The sequence below is a fragment of the Geotrypetes seraphini genome, chromosome 16, assembly GCF_902459505.1.
Source record: "Geotrypetes seraphini chromosome 16, aGeoSer1.1, whole genome shotgun sequence".
Lineage (NCBI taxonomy): Eukaryota > Metazoa > Chordata > Amphibia > Gymnophiona > Dermophiidae > Geotrypetes > Geotrypetes seraphini.
Window position 1 is genome coordinate 35,958,905 of NC_047099.1, and position 15,392 is coordinate 35,974,296.

The following is a 15,392-nucleotide window of genomic DNA, read 5'->3' on the forward strand; positions in this document are numbered from 1 at the left end:
TTGGCTCACATAAGAATAGCCCTACTGGGTCAGACCAATGCAGACCAACGGTCCATCAAGCCCAGTTTCCTGTTTCCAACAATGCCAATCCAGCTCACAAGTACTTGCAGAAACCCAAATAGCAGCAACATTCCAGAGCTGAGACTGTGATGTCATAAAGCCTAAGAGCCAGCCTCATCAGTGATGTCACAATGGCTCAATTGTCCTACACTTGGCTCACATAAGAATAGCCCTACTGGGTCAGACCAATGCAGACCAACGGTCCATCAAGCCCAGTTTCCTGTTTCCAACAATGCCAATCCAGCTCACAAGTACTTGCAGAAACCCAAATAGCAGCAACATTCCAGAGCTGAGACTGTGATGTCATAAAGCCTAAGAGCCAGCCTCATCAGTGATGTCACAATGGCTCAATTGTCCTATACTTGGCTCACATAAGAATAGCCCTACTGGGTCAGACCAATGCAGACCAACGGTCCATCAAGCCCAGTTTCCTGTTTCCAACAATGCCAATCCAGCTCACAAGTACTTGCAGAAACCCAAATAGCAGCAACATTCCAGAGCTGAGACTGTGATGTCATAATGCCTCATTCCACCAAAGCTCATCATTGATTACTGTAACATCGCCTATTTGGCAATTTCCCAGAAGAATATGCGGTGATTACAACTGGTGCAAAATGCAGCGGTCAAGCTAATTTTTGGGTTAAAGAAGTTCGATCATGTAACACCTTCCTACCGACTTCTGCATTGGCCGTCGATGAAGGCACGTGTGAAGTTTAAATTTGGATGCTTTTGCTTTAAGGTACTATTTGGCTTAACACCTAAATATATAACTGACCTTTTCTCTTTCTCAACCAACAGACATAAAAGAAGCTCACATTTGAGTTTTGTTTTCTCCACCGGTTAAAGGATGTAAATTTAAAAGACATCAACAACATCTTTTCTCACATCAGGCAGCCTTATGGGGTAAAGATCTGGAACAATTGCTTATGCTTGCTAACACTTATGGGGAATTTAGGAAACACCTAAAAACATATCTGTTCCTGAAGTATTTAGGTAACTGACCTGTACAATCTTATCCCACAATAACTATCTCTAGAGCTGTTAATCACTAGCTCTTAACTTTGCTAATTCTACTCAATTTGTAGCAACTTTTAATCATTGTAAACTGCATAGAACTTCACGGTCCTGTGGTATATAAACATTATTATTATTATGGCTCAATGGTCCTAGACTTGGCTCACAAAAGAATAGCCCTACTGGGTCAGACCAATGCAGACCAACGGTCCATCAAGACCAGTTCCCTGTTTCCAACAGTGCCAATCCAGGTCACAAGAATCTAGCAGAAACCCAAACAGTAGCAACATTCCATACTACTGATCCCAGGGCAAGAAGTGGCTTCCCCCATGTTTGTCTCTATAGCAAACTATGGACTTTCCTCCAGGAACTTGCCCAAACCTTTTTTAAACCACTCTACATTAACCACTAATAACGTGTTCCAGAGCTTAACTATTCTTTGATTGAAAAAAATATTTCCTCCTATTGGTTTTGGAAGTATTCCCATGTAATTTAATTGAGGGTCCCCTGATTTTGTACCTTATTGAAAGGGTGAAAAATTGATTCGCTCTTACCCATTCTACACCATTCACCACTCATTTCCCCACTCAGTTATTTCTTTTCTACACTGAACGAGGACTGCAAGATTTCCAGTATGGGCTAACTGCAAGCAAAGGCCAGCTGCCCATGGCTCGCTTGTGTTGGCAGAGGCTGCTGGACTGGAGGGTGGGCTGTAGTCTGACTTTACCTGCACCGGGTCTGAGTGCTGAGGGAAGCCACAGGCAGCATTTTGGAACTGCTGCCTGCAGCTTTGTGAGGAAACATGTGGCTGTCTGGAAGGAAGGAGGAGAAGGTCACCAGGAGACAGGTACATCCTTCAGGAGCCCCGCAAGAGGTGCTTCCATCCCTATGACCCTGGAGGGATCCCCTCAGGATTGCAAAAGATCTAGGGGGAACCACACAGGATTCCTGTGGGATTCCTGTCAGCCCTGTTCCTGTGCAGCTCTCTACTCTCCAGTTTAGGCTTAAATCCTCCTTTGATAGATTCAAGTCTTCATAAAAGCCACTGGTTTTCCCCAGCCTTTTTCTGATTTGACTTTCTAATTGAATCTTTCGTCCGAGACATTACTAAAAGCAAGCAAAGCATTGTTGGCCTCTCCTTGTATCCTTTCCACCCCCTTTTTTTTTTTCCTTATATTTAATATGTACATAGTTCCTCCTTTATATGATAAGAACTATTTAGACTAGCAAATAAAATGAACAGGAACATTAAGCTCTATAGCTGAACCTCCCAGGCTCATTTCTTAATCTTGGCTTAGATGTTTAATGTTGAACTTTTCTATTAAAAATCCCAGATCTCAGAATCTGATTATTTTTAACTTTTTTTTTATACTCTGTGAAATGAACATTCTTGTTTACTTGTTACTTCCAGGGTAAATGTGGTTATTCACAGGGGATTAAGACAGAATAGCAGGGTGGGCTGGATCTGGGGTCTTTTGTGGGAAGAAAAGACAGAATGAACGGGGTCATCACCACTGGACTAGACATTAACTTCTTTGAGGTCAAAAATATCTTCAGGCTGCCTGTAAATTTGAGGGAAAGGGGATTTGATATGTCATCTTTGTTTGTAATCAAAGCAGTTTACATATACACAGGAACTTATTTTGGACCTGGGACAATGGAGGGTTAAGTGACTTGCCCAAGGTCACAAGGAGCTGCAGTGGGAACTGAACTAACCATTAGGCTCTCTTCTGAAGTGAGATAGCCCAAGTCCTACCTCTCCACCCCTCCCTCCAGGCACTCGCCTTCCATCTCTACAGGCTCTTTTCCCTTCACACCATTTCCACCTTTCCCTCCATACATTCACACCTCTCATCTCTAGAGATTATTTAATTCATTTTCTCCCCCTTCTCCCTAAACAACTCAGAATGGGTTACAGGTTATTTCCCCCTTCTTACTGTATTCTACTCTAGCCTCCAGACACTATTCCCTAACCCTATATCCACTCCCTTCCTACTAATCATTTCTACAATGTACATTTAAAAAATCTTAAGAGACAGCCCCTGCTCACCTTCCTCCTTGCAGTCACTCTCTTCCATTTCCACACTGCTCTCTCTATGTACTTCACCTTCTCAAGGTAATATGGTTTTATTTCTACATATTACCTTGAAGAGAGGACTAACAGGCCCACCACACCATTTCACCTTCTCAGTCTTCTCTCCTTTCCTCATGGTTTTTCTCTCTCACCCCTTCCTTATTCCCTTTTTCAACCTTCCTGTCTCGTGTTTTTACTTTTCACCCCTCCCTGACTCCCTCCTTCATGGTTTCACCCTTTCTCACCCATTCCTCTCTTCATTCTTTTCCCCTTTTCTCACCCCCTTCCCTCCCTCGGTTTTTACCCTTTCTCACCCTCTCCTTCATTTTTTTCCCTCCCTTTCTCATTTTTTCCCCTTTCTCATCCACTTCTCTCCTTCCCTCCCTCAGTTTTTTTTCCTTTCTCACCCCTTCATCACTCCCTCCTTCCCTCATGGTTTTATCCCTTCTACCCCCCGCTCTGACGGCCTTTCTCGGCGCAGGAGGAGAGGGTTAAGTGAAGCGATCGCTCTGAGCCTCTCGGACGTATCGGCCGCGGGAGGGGTGTGTTCAGTTGGTGGAGCTTTGCTTGGCAGGAGCCCCGGATCCCTCCTCTCCTCCCCGACATATAAGGAGGCACTCGTTCGGCCAAAAGCACTTTTCCTGCAGTCGCTGCAAGAACCGCACCGGACGGCAGCATGGGTAAGAGATCGGATCGGGGGGGGGGGGGTTTCCGGTGACACTAGATATCGGGGAGAAAGGCAATACGAGCACCAGAGGCATACCTAAGAGGTTGCAACCTGGGGACATTACCATCCAAAATCCTGATCTTGGTGGGGGTCCAGCAATACCAAGACCAGAAGCATAGGGAAGAGGTTGAATCGTGGGGTGAGGACATCACCACGGAAGGTGGGGGAGGGGCAGAAACCCCCAAAACGGGACAAATAAGCCCTCTCCACCTCCCACTGGTATATGGGCACAGCTGATGTCTCTCTAGCTTGGGTTCTGGGCACTGGTAATCTCACTGTCTGGGAAGCATCTCATGACACAGGAAATATGGTTGTCTTCCTTTGGCCAAGGGCTTGATGCTGCACTTTAGCAGATTCTGCCAAAAGAGATTTCTCTCAGTCTTATCATTATCACATGTGCCTCTCGCTTCCCCATCCCTTTGGAGACTGCCTCTCATTTATTTTCCCACCACTGGAGAATGGTTCTCAGTTTCCCATCCCTCATTTCCATGTCCAGGGAGTGACTCGCATTTCCCCATCCTCCAGGAGTGGCTCTCATTTCACCATTCATCTGGGGAGTGGCTCATTCCCTTATCCTCCACCAGTGGCTGTCTTTTCCAAATATTATGGAGAGAGACTCTGATTTCACTATCTTCCATGGAGTGACCCTCATTTCCACATCCTCCAGGGAGTGGTTCAGATTTCCCCATCCCTCTGAAGAATGACAATCATTTCACTATATTCTAAGGAGTGGCTTTCATTTATTTCCCAATCCCTCTAGAGAGGAGCTCTCATCTATTTCCCCATCCCCCCACGGAGAGTGGTTCACATGTCCCTATCCACCTGGGGAGTGACTCTCATTTCTCCATCCACCAAAGAGCTGGGGATGGGGAGGTTGTACTTACCAAAACCATGCTCAGACCCCTAGGTAATGTGAAAGCTTCTGCAGCTTTGTACAGTCAGCCTGCTTTTCTGAGATGTGGAGTATGGGTCTGATAACCTGCTGTTTTTGTGGGCTGTTGGGCTCACCCTGGCTGAAGGATGCCCGCAGTCTGCTCTTTGGCTTCAATTTGCTTCAAAGTGGAAAATGGTGTTCTTTGCCTGCAAATAAATGATTTTGAAACTTGAAAAACAACATAGTAGAACCAAAGGTATAGCCAGGTGGGGTGCAAAGGGATTTTTGGATGAAATGGCACCTATCCCTGCAGCCTTCCACTGGTGCCAATTTTACGAAAGGTCTGCTCCCCTGATGACAAAACCTGGCTATGCTTCTGTAGAAGGCAGGAAATGTGGATACCAAGATATTTTGTTCTGAAGAAAATACTTGCACTTGTCTGAGATTTTGCTTTTACTGAATAGAACCTGCCACCAAGACTGTTGCCTCATTAAGTCAGTCACTCCCCCTTTTTTACATGTATTTTTGAGGCAGCTGGAGCTTGGTTCAGAGTATCTCAGGCCTTTCTTTTGATTCTCAAAGCAAGTTATAACTAATATCAGCGGTCTCCAATGCGTGGCCCCTCAAGTCCTCCATTGCAGCCCTCAAAGAGTTGGTTGAAATGCTGTTTCAATCCTGTAAACGCGCTCATATCAATCTTGCCCATCTGATAACTGCAAACAATCTCTTAAGTGTGTTATTAATTTATAGCATTTGCTACTGTTGACAATCCAAAATAAACAAAAAAAAAACAAAAACACAAATTAGTGTTTTTTGTTTGTTTTGACCTAAATACCTGAAGTTGGGTTCAAGCGTTTGGCTTTTGATATTTAAACAGTGGAGTTTTTTGGCCTATGATAGAGTTGTACTAGTTTGATTATTTCAGGCTTTTGCTTGAATTGGACATTGCATTTAAAAGCTGAGATCTTTTTCTCCAGTTTATATTCCAAAAAAATGTATTGGTATCTCATACCAGCATTTGAACCCTTTCAGATGAGAGTAAAGTGTTTTTATAGGATTGATTATATTCTTACTCTTGTCCTTTTGGGATTTTTGTCTGTACATAAGAACAGCCATAGTGGGTCAGACCAATGGTCCATCTAGCCCAGTATCCAGCTTCCAGCAGTGGCCAAGCCAAGTTACAAGTAGAAGCAATCTACTAAATCTAACCCTGAAGCTACAAAGGGTTAAGTGACTCACCCAAGGTCATAAGAAACAGCAGTGGGATTTGAACTCGGTTCTCAGCCTACAGTTTAGGCTCCCTCGCTGTGTATTAAGATGTGTCCCGTAATGCCTGGTAGGCCGATCTCACCCTCCTTCCCTATCAGTTGAAGTCAGGCGAACTGGTTCCAAATAGCAGATGAGAAACCATCGGATCTGATATAATTTCTGCCAAATTCATCATTCCTCCCACTTATCATCTCTATAGCGCTACTAAACATATGCAGGCTGTACACGAAACATGTAAGAGACGTCCCTGCCCGACAAAGCTTCCTACGGAAGTTGGCCTGATCCCTAAGGGCAGAACTTCATGCTTACATGCGGAGAACGGGTTTCAGCTGTCAGCTGTTACTCTGGTCTGATGGCTTGTGGCTGTGTCCCTGTCCTGCTCCACAGTCATTCTGGGACTGCAGTGCCAAATCTGACAGCTGTACAGGGCCTTGGAGCACAAGGAGGGGTGAAAGATGCCTGCTGTGCACCTACAGAATATAAGCCTAGTACTCAGCACCCATGTGAAGACAGGAATCCTGCTTGCCCAGTTTCTCCAGAGTCCGTTGGGAGAGGCGGGCCCCAGGCACGGATGCCAGAGCCATGCTCTGCTATTTGAGATCCAAGGCAGCTGTGTCTGCCTTTCTAGGCCGCTATTCTGCAATGTGGTGGCTGTCTGCTTGAGATAAGGGCATTTGTCAGTGCTCCAGATGTTAGTTCCCTTGCACATCTCAGGTTGCCAATGTGTGTGGTCTTTTATACTTCTTGGTAAGGATCCTGAAACTCAGCTGGCATGTGAAACTCCAGGACAGGGCTGGGGAGGAAGGTGCATGTATGAATGAAGAGTTCTCTTCCCCACAATAAACAATTCTCTGAGCTGGTGAGAGCCAGTCAGAAGTGTATTGCCTACAATTTGCTGGGTGACCATTACTTCACCTTGGCCTGCAGAGGGTTCTTGGATCAGCTTGAAGAACTGTACTTGGCAAATGAGTTTTTCGGTTTCATGACTAGCTAGAGCAGCCTGCCAGTGTTAACCCTTTCCAATCTAAGCCACATCCTGCTTATTGGCCAATTTCCTCACTACTTCTTTTCTGCCTGTGGTGTACCTACAATGCCTGCAGGTTACTTCATCTTTGGTTAAAGAATGGGGCTTGGCACACTCTAGAAGCAGAAGTCCTTCAGGCTGCCAGGCTGAGCTAACTCATTAGGATGATACCAGCTTTTCTCTGTTTTTAATTGGTTTTAGAAAACGGAAGAGGTTGAAATCCTGTAGTGCAACTCGGACTTTAAGCTCACCAGGGGGCGGGGCAAAGTGATTTCTGGATTCCTCGTTCCGGTTGGGGTAGAGGTTGGTGCAGGGTTGTGCTCCTCTGACCTAATGGGAGTTTAATTCAGAGAGTGGAAAGCTGGTCAAAGTCTGTTGCACTAGGGCAGAGGTACAATGGCACTGAGAATTTACAACGAGCGAGTCTGCAATATAACTTTTAAGGAATCTTCTATATTTTCTAAGATTAATACCTTGGGTGTGCCTGCAATTACCCTATACAGCTAGGCATAAAAGAGTCCAATGGCTGTGTAAAGCTGTAAAAATGTGCCTGAGGGATCTCGGACATGGCTTTGTGAAGCTATAAAGGTGTGCCTGTTGGGCCCAACGTGACTATGCGAGGCTGCAAAGGTGTGCCTGACAAACACCAGATGTGGCTGTGCCAGGCTGTAAAGATATGTGCCTGAGGAGCCCTGGACGTAGCTGTGTGAAGCTGAAAGGTGTCTGAGGAGCCCCAAACTGATTCCAGCTGCTCTGCTGCTTCTTTCAAGGCTCAGCTCTGTAATAAATATCAGTCCACATGTTTGAAGTAGAAACATCAAACTCTTACCACCTAGCCTTTTGCCTAGCCGGGTGAGGTAACGGGATCTTTCTTGATTACATTTAGAGCTGCCAGAGAAGGAAACCAGCAGTGAGGACACAGGGAAGACCGTAGTGATCCTTCGACTTGATCATTGTACCTCTGGGGTCTGCCCCAATATCAAGTTAAAAGAGGCAGCAGATTGTTCAGAACACTGCAGTAAAACTGATTCATGGTGGGGGAAAAATCTGATAGTCATAGTACTGAGCACTGGCCCCCAATTTCTTACGATTAGGTACACTGTCTCGCCACCTTATTCTCCTTTATGCAGTCTCTGCTCAGCTCATCAACACCTACTCACTAGTCCCACTTATCTTCAAATCCGGTCTCATTTTACCAGATCTTCCACTTTTAGAGTACATCCACCTGGAAACCAGAGGATTTAAATCAATGTAGCATTTAGATCCCATATTAAAGTTCAGTGCGGTTAACAGCTAAGAAAGTGGCAATGCCTAGAAATTGGTCACGTTACACATTTCTGTTACAACTCAAGGCTTATATGGTATAAATCTGGGAAACAGGAATAGCTTTACTAACTTGCAAAACTCATTGAAATGATCCATTCCTCTTCAGTCCCTGGAGAGGAAATTCCACCATTACCCCCGATACGGACATGATGAAGTAAGAAACATGGCTTTACTAAAGGTAATCGTGCCAAATAAACCTGATTGAATTTTTTGATTGGATGACCAGAGAACTGGATCAAGGACATATGCTAGATGTAATTTACTTAGATTTCAGCAAAGCCTTTGACATGGTTCCTCATAGGAGGTTCTTGAACAAACTTGATGGACTGAAGTTAGGACCCAAAGTGGTGAACTGGATTAGAAATTGGTTGTGCCTTCCCTTTATGTACATTCTACTGTATTTAAAATGTAACTTCATCCCCTTAATTTCCTTTTGTCTCCAGTTTTGTCAAATTTGTTTTTTAACCTTGTTAGTAGTATCTTTTATGATTTTGTTTTTAATATTGTAATTTTATTATATTGTTCATCGCTTCGAATTTAGAAGAAGCGATTCATCAAAAACATATTAAACTTGAAACTTGAAACTTGAAACTTGAAGTCACTCAGAGGAAGGAAAGGTGAGTAGTGGCTTAGAGTTTGGTGCTGGGGCTGATCCTGTTCAATATGTTTGTGAGTGACACTGCTGAAGGTTTAGAAGGAAAAGTTTGCCTTTTTGCAGATGATACCAAGATTTGTAACAAAGTAGACACCGAGGAGGGAGTGAAAAACATAAAAAATGATCTGCAAAAGTTAGGGGAATGGTCTAATATCTGGCAACTAAAATTCAATGCAGAGTAATGCATTTGAGGATTAGTAATCGGAAGGAGCTGTATATGCTGGGAGGTGAGAGGCTGATATGCACGGATGGGGAAAGGGACCTTGGGGTGATAGTGTCTGAAGATGTAAAGGCGAAGAAACAGTGTGACAAGGCGGTGGCTGTTGCCAGAAGGATGCTGGGCTGTATAAAGAGAGGGGTGACCAGTAGAAGAAAGAAAGTGTTGATGCCCAGAAGGTGATGAAAATAGTAGGAGATTTACACCAAAAGACGTATAAGGAGAGACTGGAAGCCATGAATATGTACACCCTAGAGAAAAGGAGGGAAAGGGGAGATATGATGCAGATGTTCAAATATTTAAAAGATATTAACATAGAATAAAATATTTTTCAGAGAAAATAAAATGGTAAAACCAGAGGACATAATTTGAGGTTGAGGGGTGGAAGACTCCCAAGGGAGGTGGTGGAGAGGAAAATGGTGACGGAGTTCAAATAAGCGTGGGATGAACACAGAGGATCTCAAATAAAAAAAAATTAAGGCCAGTACTTGGGCAGTCTTGCGTGGTCTATATCCATATTTGGTTGAGGATGGGCTGGGGAAGGCTTCGATGGCTGGGATGATTTAGATGGGCTGCAGTGAGACTTCAGTAGATGGAACCTAAGCACAGTACCGGGAAGAGCTTTGGGTTCTGGCCCAGCAATAGCTAAGAAGGAAAATTTAAATTAAATCAGTAATTTAAAGAGTGGGTAAGGTTGGGCAGACTGGATCAATCATTCGGGTCTTTATCGGCTGTCATCTATTATGTTTTAGCCTGTATTGTTCAAAATCAAAATAACTTTGGATTCGTCTCAATTTTCTTAGCATCAAAAAGGCTTTCTTAGTCAACACATGCCTCTTGGGTTCAAATGTCAGAAGTGTATCTGTAACTACACCAAGGATACTCATTTGGGATTCAAGAGTGTGAGTAATTCAGGCTGTAAGGAATAATGAAATGGAGAGCCCATGGCCAAGACTTGTTCAGTTGTAAATGATGTGGTAGCACCCAGTTGTTTCTTTAGTGGATAAAACAGAATTCATATCGCATATGGTGATGCCATCTGCATAGATGAATATTCGCACACACCTAGAATTGCCAAATCAGCACCAGGCGATGCCATCAAAACCTTAAATAATAGTGGTAACATAGGTGACCCTGTGGGACGCCACATTTGGCTCTCCAAGTAGAATGATCTTCGGCCATTTTACTCCTGTTGTACCTATCTAAAAAGCTTTTAAAATAGTTGCCCACCTTGTCCCCTGTGCCTTAAATCGTGGGTATTCAATGTTGGTTCTCGAGGGCCACAGCCCAGCCAGGTTTTCAGAATTTCCCCAATGAATACACATGAGTTCCATTTGTATACAATGGAGGCAGTACATTCAAATAGTTAGCACTTACGCGGTTAAGTGTCGATATTCAGCACTGATCCCCTAAGTTTAGGAGTTAAATCAAATGGCACAGAAGTCAGTCTTATCTTTGCATTGTGTCATTTAGGCCAGGAGTAGGCAATTCTGGTCCTCGAGAACCAGCGCCAGGTCAGGTTTTCAGGATATCCACCATGAATATGTATGAGATGGATTTGCATGCACTGCCTCCTTGAGATGCAAATCTATCTCCTGCATATTTATAGTGGCTATCCTGAAAACCTGACCTGGCTCCGGCTCTCGAGGACCAGAATTGCCTACCCCTGGTTTAGGCGCTTAAGTGCTGAGTTTTGCTCCTAATCTCATAAGAAATAGCCAGCCACATACACCCAGATATTGAGTGCCAGTGCCCGGACGTGGCCAGCATTGAATATCCAGAGATAATTGCAGCAGCAGTGGCTAAAAAGCCTCTTACTGCCCTTGACTGAACCTCCATCCCTACAGGAATATAAATGTGACTTTCTAAGCATGTATGAGTAGGATGGCAAAGTGCCTCAGTCAAGGGGACGGGCTAAGCCAGTCCTGGCTTTGTGTCATGCTATAAAGAGAAGCAGGTAGCACTTGATCTGGGGCTATCTCTGACCTCATGCGCGGGATGTGAGGCCCAAAGTAACAGTCTATTTGCTAGAATTTGTCCACCAACCACATCTTTTGCTCCTTCAAGAGCAGGGTAAAGCCCTGGTTTTTGACACTCATTTTATGTGTGTTTTTTCTCTCTTAAAGCAAAGCACGGTGAATGTGGCCCAGGGTACAAGTCCCCTCTAGATGCCATGAAAGGTGAGTAGCGATTTCATCATGCATTTCATTTGTGAATTTATATTGTGCCTTGCTAGGGAGCCACTTCAAAGTGGATCACAGGAACACTTAAACACAGAGCAGCTGTATTTTTGTTTATTGAAAGCTTCTATACCGCTACTAAAGCCAAGCAAAATGATTATCCAGATAAATTGTATAATTCATAACATCATTAGTACAATAGATCAACAAAGGACATCAAACATTCCTAGATCTCATTAACTTCTGCATGCAAAAATAATTGTATTTCCAGCTGCTTCCTAAAAGCTGGGCAGGAATTGCAAAGAACGGGAATGGTTCATTTCTGCCAGGTAACACACTCCCAAAAATAATCCTTCTAATGTTTCTAAGTTAGAGGAGCAGCAGAAGAATATTCACTAGTGCAATCAAACACACCACAATCCTATATAATAAAACCCTAAGTACGCATGCGCATATGATCCCTGCCGCCGTGATGTGTGCCTCCGTGGCTGTATTCCATTTGCGGCGCATGCGCCAGCTTGGGGCAGCTTGCGGTGCGTGCGCTGGCTTGGGGCGTATGCAGTGCTTTGAGCGGCAGTTTGTCTTCTGATAGCTGGCAGTAGAGCAACAGCAGGAGGGTGTTGTGCAGGTGCTACAAGGTGTCCCATGCACGTAAAAATTATGCTACTGCTGCACAGGGAAGTGAAGGGGGAGAGGGAAAGGGGGCTGCTTTGGAGGTAGGGATATGTTGGGGGGCAGACAGCAATCTTGCTGTGCTCGGGGGGGGGGAGACAGAAGGGGGCCATGGAGAGACAGGAATGCATGGCACAACAGAGAGAGATAGGCAGATAGGGGGCCAGGGAGAGAGACAGACAGAAAGAATGACAAACAGACAGGGGTCCAGAGAGACAGACGGACAGCCAGTGTCCAAAGAGAGAGAGACAAAGAAAAAAAAAAGACAGACATACAGCGGCCAAGGAGAGAGAGAAAGGAAGAAAGACAGACAGACAGGGTGCCAGAGAGAGACACAGACAGAAAGAATGACAGACAGACAGAGGGCCATAGAGACAGACTGAAAGACAAACAGACAGCAGCCAAAGAGAGAGAGAGACAAAGAAAAAAAGACAGACAGACAGAAAGCAGCCATGGAGAGAGAGAGACAGAAAGAAAGACAGACAGACAGAAAGCAGCCATGGAGAGAGAGAGACAGAAAGAAAGACAGACAGACAGAAAGTGGCCAAGGAGAGAGACAGAAAGAAAGAAAGACAGACAGCGGCCAAAGAAAGAGAGAGAAAGAAAGACAGACAGATACATCTATTCTAGCACCCGTTAATGTAACGGGCTTAAAGACTAGTAATATTATAAATTAATTTTGTATGTCGGCATCAACCAGATGCTTAGATTGGGCTCTCTCTGCTACTGAAATCTTAACGCTAAAAGAAAAATGTCCCATAAGAGGAAAGGGAGCTCAAGGCAGCTCCTGCCCCGAAAACCCGCTAGACCACCAGGTAAGGCTTAAGGGGGGAATTACAGGGCTTAAAATAGCCCACAAAATTTAATTAAAAAAAAAAATTTTTTATTCGTTTTTATAACTTACAGCAAGTGTAACAGGAAATAACATTTAAATTGTAAAACATCACTTGATTTGCTATAATATTATCTGGAAATCATGAAATTTAACCACCCTTTCCATCTCTGATACATCAAAAATATTCATATATTATTTTATACATCAGATGATTTAATAAAATATAAAAAAAACCCACCCCACCCACCCATTGCCATCCCTTCATTTCAATTATCTTATTATGGGAAAATGTTTATTACTCATTACAAAAGTCTGTTAATGGTCCCCAAACCTCCTGAAATTTACCAAAATATCCTCTCTCTATTGCTAATGTTCTTTCCATTTTATATATATGACATACAGAATTCCACCAGAAACTGCAATTCAGTCTGCTCTGATTTTTCCATTTGAATGTAATCTGTTGAATGGCAACTCCAGTCTAAATAAATAAAAGCTTGTTGTTTTTTGAAGAAATCTGACTTTTCGTTCTCATTGACATGCCAAATAAAATAGTATCATATGTCAAGGCCATTGGATTTTCTAACATCTTATTTATTTGGGTCCATATCGATTTCCAAAATAACAATATAAATGGACAATAGAATAAAAGATGATCTAATGTCCCAGCCTGAAATGTTTTTTTGTTTTAAAATCGCGAATAACCGAATCCGCGGATGCTGAAACAGTGGATTTGAGGGGGAAGTGTACTACTACTTATCATTTCTATAGCGCTACCAGGCTACCTTTCCCTTGCTTTTTTATGGTCTGGCATCTCTCTCTCCTTTCCCTTCCCTAGTTTTTCTTTTCCTCTATTCTCTCCCCCTCCCTCAGATGGATACCCCTCTCTCTCTCTCTCTCATAGAAACATAGAAACTGACTGCAGAAAAGGGCCACAGCCCATCTAGTCTGCCCATACCAATGTCCCACCCCCTAACTACCTCCATGAAGAGATCCCACATGCCAATCCCATCTTTTCTTAAAATCTGGCACACTGCTGGCCTCAATTACCTGTTGTGGAAGATTATTCCAGCGATCAACTACCCTTTCGGTGAAGAAATATTTTCTGGTGTCGCCATGAAATTTCCCGCCCCTGATTTTCAATGGATGCCCTCTTGTTGCCATGGGTCCTTTAAGGAAAAAGAGATCCTCTTCCACCTCGATACGGCCTGTGACATATTTGAACGTCTCGATCATGTCTCCCCTCTCTCTGCATTCCTCGAGTGAGTACAGCTGCAACTTACCCAGTCGTTCCTCATACAGGAGATCCTTGAGTCCTGAGACCATCCTGGTGGCCATTCGCTGAACCGACTCAACTCCCTCACATCTTTTTGATAATGCGGCCTCCAGAATTGTACACAGTATTCCAGATGGGGTCTCACCATGGATATGTACAACGACATTATGACCTCGGGCTTACAGCTGACGAAACTTCTACGGATACAGCCCATGATTTGTCTAGTCCTGGATGAAGCTTTCTCCACTTGATTGGCAGTCTTCATGTTTTTGCTAATGATCACCCCCAAGTCACGTTCTGCTACAGTCCTTGCTAGGATCTCACCATTTAGGGTGTAAGTCCTGCATGGATTTTTGCCGCCAAGATGCATGACCTTGCATTTTTTGGCATTGAAACTTAGTTGCCAAGTCTTTGACCAATGCTCCAGCAGGAGTAGGTCCTGCGTCATACTGTCGGGCATTGAGCTTTTGTTGGGCACTGTGCTTTCATCCAATGTGTGTTTGCCTACCATGTCACATAGTTTGGCGTCATCGGCGAATAATGTCGAATCCCCTCAGCCAAGTCTCTTACGAAGATGTTAAATAGGATCGGGCCCAAGACCGAGCCCTGCGGCACTCCGCTGATCACCTCCGTCGTATCGGAGAGGGTACCATTTACCACTACCCTCTGAAGTCTACCTCTAAGCCAGTCCCTAACCCATGCGGTTAATGTTTCACCCAGTCCCATCGAACCCATCTTGCTCAATAACCTGCGGTGTGGGACGCTAACAAACGCTTTGCTGAAGTCCAAGTACACAACGTCCAGGGACTCCCCTATATCCAGCTTTCTTGTTACCCAGTCAAAGAAGCTGATCAGATTTAATTGGCAGGACCTTCCCTTCGTAAAACCATGTTGATGGGGATCTCGTAGATTCTCCTCATTCAGGATCGTATCCAATTGGCGTTTGATTAGTGTTTCCATAAGTTTACTCACTATTGATGTGAGACTCACCGGTCTATAATTCTCAGCCTCCGTCCTGCATCCCTTTTTGTGGAGTGGAATGACGTTAGCCATTTTCCAATCCAACGGGACTCTTCATTAGGAAAGATTATTGATGTGATATATTTGATTGAATGTAAGATTGAAATGGAGGGATGGGATAAAATTTTTATCTATTGGTATCATAAATGATAGAATTTCAAATGATGTATTT

The 15,392-nt window shown here is 44.0% G+C and overlaps 1 protein-coding gene across 2 annotated transcripts in view; it reads left to right on the forward strand.

Moving 5' to 3' along the window:
- LOC117350831 (methanethiol oxidase-like) overlaps positions 1 to 15,392 on the forward strand; it is a 41,195-nt gene that overhangs the window by 8,552 nt on the left and 17,251 nt on the right. Inside the window, exons 1-2 of one of the 2 annotated variants that reach the window (XM_033925483.1) lie at positions 3,723 to 3,828; positions 11,367 to 11,420. In XM_033925483.1, the coding sequence (XP_033781374.1) occupies positions 3,825 to 3,828; positions 11,367 to 11,420 (58 nt within the window). In that variant the 5' untranslated portion in view covers positions 3,723 to 3,824. Of the gene's footprint in view, positions 1 to 3,722; positions 3,829 to 11,366; positions 11,421 to 15,392 lie in introns of those variants that run through there. The other variant, XM_033925484.1, reaches the window with a different exon arrangement.